The 14,287-nt window shown below is 33.2% G+C and overlaps 1 protein-coding gene across 1 annotated transcript; it reads right to left on the reverse strand.

The window, feature by feature from the left end:
- Positions 1 to 4,040: 4,040 nt before the first annotated feature.
- LOC125073304 (mannose-1-phosphate guanyltransferase alpha-A) lies at positions 4,041 to 12,897 on the reverse strand. Its single transcript, XM_047684079.1, has 9 exons — positions 12,739 to 12,897; positions 11,941 to 12,139; positions 10,704 to 10,872; positions 10,056 to 10,267; positions 8,792 to 8,888; positions 6,726 to 6,884; positions 5,914 to 6,034; positions 4,891 to 5,034; positions 4,041 to 4,212 (listed from the first exon to the last, which is right to left on the reverse strand). The coding sequence occupies exons 1-9, from the start codon at positions 12,776 to 12,778 to the stop codon at positions 4,112 to 4,114; spliced, it is 1,242 nt and encodes a 413-aa protein (XP_047540035.1). The 5' UTR covers positions 12,779 to 12,897; the 3' UTR covers positions 4,041 to 4,111.
- Positions 12,898 to 14,287: the final 1,390 nt, after the last annotated feature.

The following is a 14,287-nucleotide window of genomic DNA, read 5'->3' on the forward strand; positions in this document are numbered from 1 at the left end:
TTTATCAAAGAATATTTATCTCGGTACTTTAAATTAAATAAGAGTTTATGAGGAAAAATCTTGATATAAAATTAAAACAAAACGCTCTAACTCATACCTCGCATTGCTTAAACTCTTTGCTTCAATAAAGCTGGCTGCACACAATCATATTTTACTCACATCTTAGATTTTTTTTACATATATAAGCATGAATAAAGATTCGTCCTTTCTCTGGCTAAAGTCTGAATCTGTACACAGATTTAAGAAAATTATAGTAGTAGTGGTAGATAAATAATATATAATATATATATATTATATATTATTTATATATTATATATATTATATATCATTTATAATGAACACATATCATGCAATACAGAACCGTCTAACTAGACGCCAAAATGTTAGTTGCGGACCGCACCTGCACTGATCCGTGCCAAGTTAAAGTAAGATCAATAAATAAAAAATAAATCTAAACTAAAATGAAATCAAAGCAGATCATTAGTAATAAATGGTAATACTATTTTGTCTGTAGTTCGTAGAAGCCTTAAAAGTAATTGCGATTCAGTCTACCGCGTAAAAGTCGAGGATTTTTCAACGTGACCTTTGTTCTTAATTTAATTACCACGTTTTCTCGATTACATTTCCTTCGCGTTTGATTTAATTGTTTACGGTCTAGTGGAAGGTAATATCTTCTACCTAAACCTTTTAAATCAACCTGTTTGAATATAAAATAAAAGCCCGTAAAAAAGGCACTCCTTGCAAAAGGTTGAAGCTTATTTCATTACAGTGCATTGAACGACCTGGTGGATTATACATAGCGCATAAATTTAATCAGGAACTTGTAAGTTTATGCACGATGTTTTCGTAAATTTAAGAGCTTACGATATCTCCAATGAGGGTTAAGGTACAGGTTCTCTGTTTGTTACTCTTAATAAATTTGACTTCAAAATAAATGACAAACGAAATAACTAAACCATATTATAATAAAATCAATTACCAACATCGAAATAAATTAAAAATGTATTATTTACATACTGACACGAACTTACCAATAAGTGAAAAATATCATTATGAATTCCTTTTTAATAAAAATACACAAAATCAGTACAACCCAAACAAGTGATGGTATAATTTTGAAAAAAAAAAACTTAGTATTCTGTACTATTTATACTAATATTATAAACGCGAAAGCAACTTTGTCTGTCTGTCTGTTACGCTTTTGCGACTTACATCTACCTAAACCTACCTACCTAGCTTAAACTTCAGACTTACTGACCCCAAAGAAAGCCCAAAAAGCTAATTTTTAATACCTAAAACTGGTGAACTGATAAATAAGGGAGACTTTTTTTAATAATGCTTAACTGAAAAAACTTCGAAAACAATATATTTACATAAAACTTATACTAGACTGTATCTTCTAGAGGTTTTATTAAATAATATTAATATGTAAATATATACATATTTTCGTCGGCGTGAATTTGTCGACGTGTGCGTAAATTTCTTTTGTAATAAATAAAACGATGAAGGCTTTTTTATATTTATTACATACAAAATATACAAATTACATTTTTACTGTGGTAATTAAATTAATATTAATTTAACTGTACATAATATTTCAATTATTATAGTATTTTAACGCGCTTTATAACAACTTTATTTGTAAGTAAATAACAAAAGCCACTGTGTAAACAAAACTAGGTCGATTAAATCTTACCTCTAATAATTACGGCGTCGATATGTCAATTTTGCCAGAATATGTAATTTGAATGCCAATACGAAGTGGTACATTTCAATGGGTTTAGGAAAACCGAAGTGCGATAGTCAGTTTTGACAAAATAGCGATTTTTTAAAATTTGCAAATAGGCTAGGCTGTTAATTGAATGGCTTAAGCTGTCTGCGACATATATATAAGACCAAAAACCAAGAAGTTTCATAAGGAACATCACCACCACTGCATTTTATCAGGTAGATTTTATCCATAGATTCTCTTGTAAAGATCTTAGATCTGGAGGATCCAGCATGAGCAAGGAGTGGTGATAGATTATTTAATTTACCACCCAGGCAGGTTTAGGAATACCAATGGCCACGTATGTCACGGACAGAAATGCACATGCGTTCTCGTGGGCAGCGGTTATATCGCCACCGAAAGCGTCGAATCTTGCAGAATGTCTTTATATCGCGTACTTTGACTGCTACCAGGCGCGTTTTTCTTACTGCTTATCTGTACTAATATTATAAATGGAAGTAACTCTCTGTCTGTCTGTTGGTTGCTCTTTCACGGCCAAACCAATGCACCGAATCCCTTCAAATTTAATATGAAGCAAGCTTGAATTCCAAGGAAGGACATAGGCTACTTTTTATTCTTAAGACCTGACGACCAACCCTTAAAACAAGAGCAAAGCTACGGGCGACAACTAGTAATTCATTTTGCACACTTCTCGCATCTAGCAGCAAGCTTGGATCTATTAAGACTAAAAAAATTTGCTTTATAAAAACAAGGTTTTAACTTAGCTTGCTTAGTGTTAAATATTGGTACAAATTAATAATACCCACTCTTATGGATTATGGTGTCTGTACGTTTAACCTCTTCTCTATGGTACATATTCATTTCAAAATGACACACAACTGATTTTTGTAATTATTTCACTGGTATCTATAGGAAGGTTTAATATTTCAAATAAGCCGCCACTAATAATAATAATTGCTTTGGTTTATACAATCGGTACGTTCAAAATATACCGCATATTTCGAATTTAAGGAATAAATATAAACTTCATATTGATAATGTAAGAACTAATTATGGTAAAAAAACAATTCTGTTTAAGGGAGAACGCTATAGTAATAAAGCCTTTTATATCCAACGGCCCAGATGTTAAAACTGTTTTCTTGCAAATGGTAAATTCTTATGAGAAATAATTTTTATACCTAAAATATATTGAATTTTTACATACATCATATATTTTCAAACATTAGAGAAAATAGTATAGTCTCATTGTGTTCTAATATAGCCAATCTTTCAGAATGATTTATGTATGTTATAGTTTTAAATCTGTTTAGAGCGGGAATAATTCTAGTGTCTATGGATGACCAAACCAGAAACTAAAAGTACTTAAGCTTAGATCATTCTCTTTTAAATTATTGCACGAACGAATTATCAGTAAGTAGCAGTAGTATACGGGATTGTGATATTACTATTTACCTATATATATATATATATATATATAATATACTATATTACTATAATACTAGCGATGGAGTAGACTCGTCCCACTCGGCGAGCAGCGGTCAGAGGCGACGAACGTTTTCGTATGACGTTGATTACCCTCAGTCAGGGGCGGACCGTAAGTTTAACACCTTTTTTTGACCCTGGGCTAACACTACTTAGGGGCCCATCTAAGATATATCTGAACGTAGAATTGAATTAAATTAATTGAATGGGTTTGATTAACCAAACGATCTGTTTAATTTAAAAAGTTATGCATTCTTTCGCATTATCGTCTATTTTTGACTTTGACTTAGCTAGGGCCCCCTTAAGAATCTACGGGGCTTTGGGCTGAAGCCCAAAAAGCCATATGGTAGATCCGGCCCTGCCCTCGGTTAATAAAATAAATGTTAGGCTAACCTTGACATATTTTTCTAATGATATATATTTCCAATTATCTATCTACCTATCCGGTTACTATCGGGTCTACGGCTGCTGAGAAGTTACTTGCCCGTTGTTTTACAAAGACCTCGGAAGTAGACCAGTGAGGGATGTAGTATGAGTACGGTTAATGTATGAAATTATCCATAAGATAATGTATCACTCGATAAAAATTAACGCTAGTATTCCGTTTATCATTCTTCCTTTACAATTGATCCTTAGTAACTATCAGCTGGTCTAAATCAACAAATTAAATTCCTGGTTAGGATAAGACGCAAGATTTACAAAAAAAAGTCTAATCAAGGCGATTATTTTAGTTCCCATCAACATTTCGATATACCTTGTCTAGTATCAGATTTGAACGACGATCACTTGAAAAAAAAACATGCTTAGGTATATTCGGGTCACAATTATATATCAATAACATTATTATTTATTAATAATTTCTGTACAAACTAGTCCATCTGGGCTGATTTTAATATTATACTATAAGATAATCTCGTGTTTAAAACTTCGCGTTAGATGTTTATGCGGTAACACAATGGAGTTCAGGAGAATCGTCTCAGCTGGCACCACCACACCCGCACCTGAAAAAAAAAGGCCAATAAATACAGGAACTTCTTCCTGATGCTTCCGTATATTCTATTTCTATTTTAATGTAATGTAAAAAATGTAATGTTAAAAAAAAATGTTTAAAAAAATTGTCTATTCCAATCACAAATTTTGAACGTCTACGAAACTTTTATCGGAACTTTGGAATTTTTTTTAGAGTGGATATAAATAGTTACGTGGAATGGTGTTATACTATAAATATATTAATCATGAACTCTTTGTAGCGCACAATATATCTGGGTTATTAGAAAATCGCGTTGAATACGTAAATCTATGGTTTATCTTTATTCATTCTTCGATTGGAATAGACAATAGAATATCTGTAAAAGAAGGACTCTTTTCGTTGAAAATATGTAGGTGGACTTGCAAATGAGCCACCATATTTTAAGGCACCCCCGCAAATATATTTTGGCACTTAACCAACCCTCACATAGCCAATGCGTCACCAACCTTGGTAACTAAGATGTTAAGTCCCTTGTGTGTGTAGTTGCACTGTCGCAAGGTCCACTCATTGGCCAGTCCGCATACATTTTTGACAAAAAAACATAAAAAAATGGCAATACCAATGTTATCTATATATATTTAGAAAATATATATACGTAAGTAGCGTCTGGTGACAGAGTTTAGTACGTACATAGTCAAATTGTACTCACCTAATATACTTATAGACGGGTTAAGTCTGCCGTCATTGTTGAAGAGCGGAGTGTTGTCCATCTTAGCGAAGGGCTTGTTGGGGTCCGGGTCAGAGGGTGTCCCTTCCACGCGAGACCACTCGCCTACTGACGCTTCTTGACCGACTGCAGGGAATTATACACAAATACGGAAATTATACAATCCAAACGAAAATCTAGCGTTTATTTTTATTATTTTATTTATTATATATTATATTTGCAGTAAAAATAAAGATAAACAAATCACAGAATTACACGCATTACAAAGAGGATTTAATTAATGTATTTATATTTTATTTGTAATACAAAACTGTTCCATTAAATATTATAAGTATTTTAATTTTACTTCCTTAGTTCTGATAACTTTTCAAAATGCTATTTTTTCACGAAACCATAGTGAATACCATAGACTGTTGAAGACTTGACCATAGATGTCATATCAATTCAAGGTCAAGCTTGTGTGTTTATGCTATAAATGTGTAAACATATTGATACTGGTTAAAACCAGTGACGCCAGGCAGATTTTATCGCAAAAACATCGATATTATTAGAGGCGCTGTCACTTCGGTATGGCAACACGTCATCACACCGTACTAGATGTTTCAATAGCGGGGCGACGCCCGACATTCAGTCGGTCTGACCGTATTGAATATTAAACCGGCATATATGGGATTCCGTTTTTGAGCTGAGATGGCCCAGTGGTTAGACCGCGTGCATCTTAACCGATGATTTCGAGTTCAAACCCAGGTAAGCACCACTGAATTTTTATGTGCTTAATTTTGTTGTGTTAATTTTGTCGTGTTTATAATTCATCTCGTGCTCGGCGGTGAAGGAAAACATCGTGAAGAAACCTGCATGTGTCTAATATCAACGAAATTCTTTCGTGTCAATATAACGCAACCGCGTTTCCTCCCGTACAGTGCTCCGCTCGTGGACCTACGAAGCTCTCCTCAGATGGGATTTAGACACAGACAATTTTACTGATTATTACTAATAACAACTTACCAACAGAATACATGATGAGGGTGTGTTCGTGTATTGTCGCGTTGTTCAATATTATAGATTCCTTGATTCTGACACCCGCTTTCACGGTCACTCCTGCGCCGATGGACACGTTCGGACCGATCTAGAATAAAAGATAAATGTATTAGACATAACTACAGTGACATTGACAAAAACTAAATATACTTTATTCAAGTAGCCTTTTACAAGCTATTTTGAATCGTCATTTTACAGAACTGCATCAAACATAAAGCTACTACCGGTTCAGAATGTAGAGTCTACCGAGAAGAACCGGTAAGAAACTCAATAGTTAATCTTGTCCAACTTTTGAAATACAAGGTTATGTCAGTTAAACAAAATTATATTTCATATTCTGCTTGAAAAACAACAAGCGTTAGCGCGACGCTTTTTTATCATCTATATATAATCTTGAGTGGAATAATATGACTAATTTATTAATTTTCTTTTAACAAACGATTATCGAGTTAAGAGCGCCACTAGAAGGACAATTTTCCAGCCATTACAAGTAAAAAAATTACGCAGGCTATCCTCTGAAGATTATATTTAATTAAAATATATAATATATCTACTTATTAGATGAAAAATCAATCAATAGTTCGTAAATAAGAATTTCAGACTGTACAATATTCGTAATTTTAAAAGTGCAAATATTCGTAGTCAATTTTTAATATTGAACTTATTTTTATATACTTACTGTACTTGGCCTCATTTAGTATGGATTTAAATATAAAAATATCAAAAAAAGACAATATAAAAACGTTCAATTACTAAGCATACATATAAATTATACATACCACAGCAGTACTGTCAACCACAGCGGTGGGATGAACAAACACATCGGGGAGGATGTTGCAAGGCGCATGGCTGAGCCGATCCCGATGCAATTCCAGGTAATGACGGTTCGCGTATATCGCTGAACCGGCCGTTTTCACTTGTGACCACCAATTTGTTACCTATATTATAATTTTACATTAAGAAACAGTTACATTTTAGGCATGGAATCAAAGATTTCCTGAATGCCTACGTTTTCAGATGACATTTTATGGGCGTGAGTAAATATCGTGCAAAATGAGAAAGCATTTCGAATAAGACACCGTATTTAAATAGTCAAAAATAATCATTAATCACAACACTAAATGAGGTTAAATATGGTCCCGGAATGTAACTGATCCAAATTCGCGTGAGAGTTGAGTCTTCTCAATAATCGTATTGGTGAGACGTCGTAAGTTGAAACACTGAGAAGTTCCTAGGCAGGAAGTGTGCCGGCCAAAATATGAGCAAAATTTTGTTGGTTTTTTTTTACAGTTGGTGTGGACCAATCCATCGCTCATCGAATTTAATTAACTTATATGGGAAACTAGCGACCCGCCCCGGCTTCACACGGGTGCAATGCTGATATTAAATATACTACAGAATGACTTACAACTTTCACAGTTTTTCAGTCGTTGAATAATATAAACCACTATGTTCTTGCCTTTTAAATCATTAATATCTTCGAAAATATTTATTTCAATTACATACTGTAAAGGGTCATGTTGATTTTTATTAAAATCACAATGTATTTAAGGTACTTAATTTAATGTACAATACTGTAATACATTATTCTGATCTATCTCGTAGAGTTCAGCCAGCGTTTGCATTGTAAGCGCAAAAAATGTTTTTATTTATGACATCACTTCAGAAACCTCTAAAATTAGTGTTTCTCTACTATATTGTGCATGTACTATACATAATAAACCTATCTCTTGAATCAAACTATCTATTAAAAAAAACCGCATCAAAATCCGTTGTGTAATTTTAAAGATCTAAGCATACACATATATACATACATACAGGGACCAACAGCGGTTTGTTTTATACTATGTAAGATTATATCACTCACGTTATAATCGAAAAATAATTTGCAACACAAGATGATATAATCATTTTACATGTAGTATAAGTTTTATACATATTTGAATAGTTGTAAAACTATTACTACATTTTATTGGGCCAAGTTCAAAGTAGCAGCCCTGAGTCTTAAACTTGGCAGTTTCGACTGCTGTACCTCGTAAAACCATAAGTCCTGCGCCTGAATTGTTTCCATTTCATGTAATTGCCGTCTTATCGGAATATGAGAATGGGAAAGACTTACTCTAGTGTACTGTCATATATCACATTGACAGTGGTCAAAATAGGTTTGAAATTTCATCGGCACACGTTAAAAAGTACTTTAATTCAATTAACACTTCCTTTGTTATCTATGTAACCACATATATACGTATATATAACTCGAGTAAAATAATAGATTGAGTTTTGAAAATCGAACAAGGAAATAATAATGCTGAGGAGATTGAACCAATCAAATTAATTTAACTTAGTTTTTTATTCAATTTAAAAACTTAGTTCAGTTCTATCTTAACTTTTTACACAACATTAACAGCCTGTAAATTACCCACTGCAGGGCTAAGGTCCTCTCTCTTTGATAAGAAGGTTTTGGAACATATCCCACCACGCTGCTCCAATACTGGTTGGTGGAATACACATGTGGCAGTTTTTCGTTGAAATTAGACACATGCGGGTTTCCTCAAGATGTTTTCCTTCACGCACAGCACGAGATGTATTATAAACACATATTAAGCACATGAAAATTCAGTAGTGCTTGCCTGGGTTTGAACCCGCAATCATCAGTTAAGATACACGCATTCTAACTCGGGCCATCTAGCGTCACTGGGCCATCTTAATTTTATTCCATAAGTATACCACAAGTATATAATAACAAGTACTGCAATTAAATATTTTTATGTAGTTTATAATATATTATAGTATATTAGAACCACTAATACTTCTGTTGGATGTTCTAAATAAATAAATTACATACCTGTATTGCATATAATTTGTTAGTTCCTGCGAGCAATGCCAGAACATCTTGTTCCCAGGACATGTAGCCGGGGTGAGCACTGCCTTGACCGTTACCACTAAAACAAATAAACTTCAGATATAAGATGCTCGGATACTGTAAATTAAGAATAAAAATTTTTAAAAATAAAAATATACTTTATTCTCTAATAATATATTTATTAGAGAGATAATTATTATATATATACTCAAAATAAAGTATAATTATTATATATATATATATATAATAATTATACTTTATTTTGAGTTGGTTTTTACAAGTACATTTGAAATGTCAATTCAATGAGGTCAATGTGAAGCAAGCACTGGTTACTTCCACTGATAAAAATGTGTAAGAAACAATCAAAATTTATTTGTGAAATAATTTAATTATATTGATAGTATGTTCTCCTCCTTACGATCCTTACAATACTTTGCAAGCCATTCAGTAGATAGGACTTTATGAGGCGTACACAAAGATTCCCTCCTCCTTCAGTATCCTATATCCCATATTATTCTGTTCTCCTGCCTAAAACTCCACCATTTCATTTACGATATTCTCCCTCCCACCTACAGTTCCTTATCCTATTAATGTTGTGTATTTGTTTAGTGTTTGAGTATTTCTGTTTTGGGATTAAATTGAGGGTAATCAAATTATAGTTGTATAGTTCTGCAATGGTTTATGATTTATCATACTAACAATTTATACCGATATAATTATTTATATGTGTTGTTATAGGTGGAGGATTTACAAAAATCTGACTACTAATATGGCTCCAAAAATTCAATCAAGCCCGTAACCTAGATCATACCGACAAATCTTTTCCGTGTCTTTTCCATCCCACATGAAATAATATGTGCAAATTTGGCAATCAATTGTTCGGATTAATCCCGGCTGCTGAATTTCACCTTCGGACATCTCGTCAAAACTCCAAATATCACCCGCACCACCTAGATGTCCGAAAATCCACAACAGCGCGATTTTTAAGACATTTTCTGCCTCGCACAACCACTCTGTGGAACCAGCTTTCGCCGGCGGTTTTTCCGAACCGCTACGACTTGGGAACCTTCAAGAAAAGAGCGTACTCTTTCCTGAAAGGCCGGCAACGCACGTGCAAGCCCCCCGGTGTTGCTGATGTCCATGGGCGGTGGTAGTCACTTTCCATCAAATGAGCCTCCTGCTCGTTTGCCACCTCTGACATAAAAAAAAAACAACGGAACAACATAAAAATTAAGGTATCCCATACTTGTAAAATCCATCCTGTTTCCTTTGAAATGCATCAGCCATAGTGTGAAACACTTGTAACGAACAGACATAAACTCCACAGTTAATCAGTGTAGATATATAGCTGCTCGGCTTCTCCACGTAATGTGTAACGGCCTTTGTGTTAGGCTCACGAACCATACAGCCATAGTGAACTGATTGTTGACGTGTTGCTTCTGTTCCCATTATTGTGACCTTGAAATATTAAAACAATTATTGACTTTAATTTAATATCCAGTAGAATTAAATAGACAATGAATACTAGATAAATTGGTTTATAAAATTCTAGTAAATGGCAAACTATCGAAAGTTAACACCAGATTATGATATTATCTCTTTTAGATTATATTAACAACGCTGTCCAGTGACATAATATTGTACATGTATAAAGGAAAATCTCATCAATGCCAAAGTTGGCAGAGCATTGGCAATGTATGTAATGCATTCTGATACCCTTCATGTTATCTGTCAAATAATGCTTAACTGTAATTTTAACATATTATGTAGACATACTCCGTGATATTAATTACGAGCAAAATTTGTAAATTAAGAAGCAAAAGTCACATTTCAGGGAGACTGACAATTATAGAAATTAAATTGGGTCTTACAATAGTAAAATATAAATTCTTACTATAGCAGTTGATTTTTCTTCATGAAATGCCCATAATTCCTTAAGCGGGAAGTCAGCACAAACATCGCCATTGAGAAGAAAGAATGCTGTAGGATTTCCTGCTCTAATTTGGTCCCGGAAGTGGTAGAGTCCTCCTCCAGTGCCAAGTGGAGTGAATTCTTGAAGATATCTGAAATTTAATATAAATTAAATTTTAAAACTGTTTACATACTTAAATACATACACTTATAGATAAATTATTGTCGAAAAAAGCTGTTATCGGAACTTTTGAAAGTTTTTTTTTGGCATTGGTTGGTGGACGAGTATATGGGCCACCTGATGGTGAGTGGTCACCACCGCTCATAGACAATGGCGCTATATTAAATATTAACCTTTCCTTACGCCCTTACAACCTTGGGGACTAAGATGTTATGTCCCTTGTGCCTGTAGTTACACTAGCTCACTCACTCTTCAAATCGGAGCACAATAATATCTAATGATTGGGTGGTACTCACCCAGATGGGCTTGCACAAAGCCCTACCACCAAGTAAAATTTAAGTGGATATAAGTAGTAAGGTGGAAAAGTGTTATATTATAAAATAATATTAATCAAGAACTAGAGACCATTACAGATGTGCTATTAACAAATGTCATGGAATATGTAAATCTAAGGTTTGTTTCTATTAATTCCAGCTTTGATTGGAATAGTCTAGATATGGATTTATGGTATAAATATATATTTTTATACCATTAATCCTATTGAGTTAAGCTTTATACAGCTGTTGAAACGATGTTAAGGTTTCTGGAAGTTTTAGTTAGCTGTGGTTAATCAATACTATGCTTTCCTTCATGTATATTTAAAAGGCAATATAATATGTACATTTGAAATCGGACATGTAAATGCTATAATTTAAAGATCCAAACACATTTACTATCTGATAAATTTGCTATGATTTTTAAGCAGAAAAGAACAGTCATAAACACATTTTAAGAGCTGAAGCAGTATTTTATTTCAAACAATTAAAGTGTATGGCTGAGTGCCTAAACCCATGAAACACCACCGATCGCTACCACCATAAAAACAAAGTGAAATGCAGGTGATTTTACAAACAATATATTTATGAATTGTATTGATTTTCAAGCTTAAGAACTTTTTAAGTGGCCTATAGGTCCGTAAAAGAACGCATTAGCTTGCAATGTACCATAGTCCATAAACAAGCTCAAACTTTACTATATTGATACATATTTTCATATATACCTTATTATAACGGCATATTCCTTCTGCATTTCACTAACAAACGGAGTCATAGTTGTTGTGGTGTATGAACCAATTATGAGGATCTCTTTACAATCTGTAAGCTTGGCACATGCTGCTATGTGATGTTGTATTAAAGGTAGACCAGCTATTGGGAACAGCGGTTTTGGTGTATCAAGAGAGAGAGGACGAAATCTTGTTCCTGAAACAAATAAATTCATATTAAATACCCTTTCATGGCTAGTATAATGATCCATAAGATCGACCCTTGTACTGTAGTTTATTTCTAAATAAAATTAAAAAATTAATATATAGTCAAGTTGTGGTTAAATAATTTTTAATCCATAAGTTACAATTGGTAAACGAAGTTTATATGAATTAATATATTTTGTATTCCTAACATTTTAATTTTTAGACTTGCAGCCTGTGAATCAAACCCATAAATATAAATATAAACACCAATGGCCTAAACAATATCTTAGCCAAGTATCATGCTACTTTATAATGATAATTATTAGTATATATAAACTTATATACAACAAACTTATTTACATTTACATTATTACACACAATACAACAGATAATTCTAAAATACAAAATATTACTAATACGTGAAATTCTTAAAAATTAATTCTGATTGCTGATTTACATGTAAAGCCAGGTTTATTTAAGGGTATCACGATGATTTATAGAGTACTCTTCATAAGTATTACATTATAGTATCAATAATAAACAATACAAGGAATTCATATCGCACCGATAAAAGCCGGTGACGTACAACATCATAAAAGTGTACTGTACCTTTTTGTGGACCACCGATAAGTATCACAGCTTTTAACATTTTGAAGCCTACTCCTAACTATATTTATAAATAGTAAACCAAGATATTTACAACTTTTTCGAACTTATTTTTTTAACTTGTTTACACAAGACCTTTCCTCTCAATGAATGTCAGCAAACAACTACAGATACAGATAACAAAAACAGATTATACTTATTAAGTACACGTCAGATACGTCACGGCGTTACTTGACAGTGACAATTGGACAGATAATGCAATTAATTTTCCGACTAAAATCCTTGCAAGTTAAATAAACTATAGCCTATTCCAGTCGAACTAGGAATAAAGTTATCTTTATTTCCGTACGTACTGAGTCATTCGTATGCCGATACTTTTATTGAACATATATGTCTTAAATAGGTAAGATTTGTTAATATAGATTAATTTAGAAACGAAAATGTTTAACTTTAAAAGTATTTAACAAAAGTTAGTTATTTCGAATCTCCGTCAACAAGCCTGTAATATCTATTATTATTTTATTTATTGAGAGCCGAGATGGCCCAGTGACTACAACGCATACGTCTTAACCGAAGATTGCGGGCGAGAAGCACCACAGTGAGGAAACCTGCATGTGTCTAAGGTCTAATTTAATTTCAACGAAATTCGGTCACAAGTGATTCAACTACCCCGTATTGGAACAGCATGGTGGAATATGCTTCTAAGCTTCTCCTCAAAAGGAGAGGAGGCCTTAGCCTAGCTGTGGGAAATTTACAGGTTGTTACTATTATTTAATTTATTTGGCACACGACATTAATTATTATCAAAATAAATTACATCATTTTTTCGATCGAAAGTTCCATTCAAACTATAATCAAGTCAAGTACTTATTTATCTAAGTAATATTATAAATACGAAAGTATCGAAGGATGTTTGTTACTCAGACACGCAAGAACGGGTAACAGGATCTGAATAAAATTAAGCACAGAGATAGGATGTCTGAAATAGCACGTAGGCTACTTTTAATCCCGGAAAAATGTAGCTAATACCTGCAATGAGTTTGCATGAAAAAACATAGCAAAAACGTGAGAGTATTCGCGCTGAGTATATTGTATCGCGCGAAAAGATTGCTTAGCGTGATATTATATATTGTATGATAATATTTGTTTTTTTTTACAAATTACAAAAAAATATAGGGGAATACCATATTAGCAAGTCAGTACAAACAAAAAGGCAACATCGAAATAAAAGTCCGAGGTATTTTACAAATATGCCATCTGTAGGTTGAACTCAGTCACCGCCCGTAATTAGGTACATACAGTCATTATAAACTAAATAAATTAAAATGAGGAATACAAAAGCTAATAAACATTGACATAGCGTTTATAAAAACACACCGGTGAACACACTTTAGGCAGAATTTAATCCCAAAAGATGCAGATTTCCTTCATCGCTGAAATTAATTATTAACACAAAATAAGCATCAAAGCTCGTTGGTACTTTCCCGGGTTTGAATCCGTAATATTCGTTTTTTTTTTTCTTCAGATCATATTTTACCACTGTGTCGTAAAG

This window comes from Vanessa atalanta, chromosome 24 (assembly GCF_905147765.1).
Source record: "Vanessa atalanta chromosome 24, ilVanAtal1.2, whole genome shotgun sequence".
NCBI classification, from domain to species: Eukaryota; Metazoa; Arthropoda; class Insecta; order Lepidoptera; family Nymphalidae; genus Vanessa; species Vanessa atalanta.

Bases quoted from the DNA above. Each gene is read 5' to 3' on its own strand.
- LOC125073304 (XM_047684079.1), bottom strand. From the start codon at position 12,778: ATGTTAAAAGCTGTGATACTTATCGGTGGTCCACAAAAAG. The intron at 8,889-10,055 runs GTATGGGATACC...TATTTGTTTTAG, and splicing joins AAACAGGATGGATTTTACAA to TGGTAACGGTCAAGGCAGTG. The intron at 6,035-6,725 runs GTATGTATAATT...CTTTTATTCTAG, and splicing joins TGGTTGACAGTACTGCTGTG to ATCGGTCCGAACGTGTCCAT.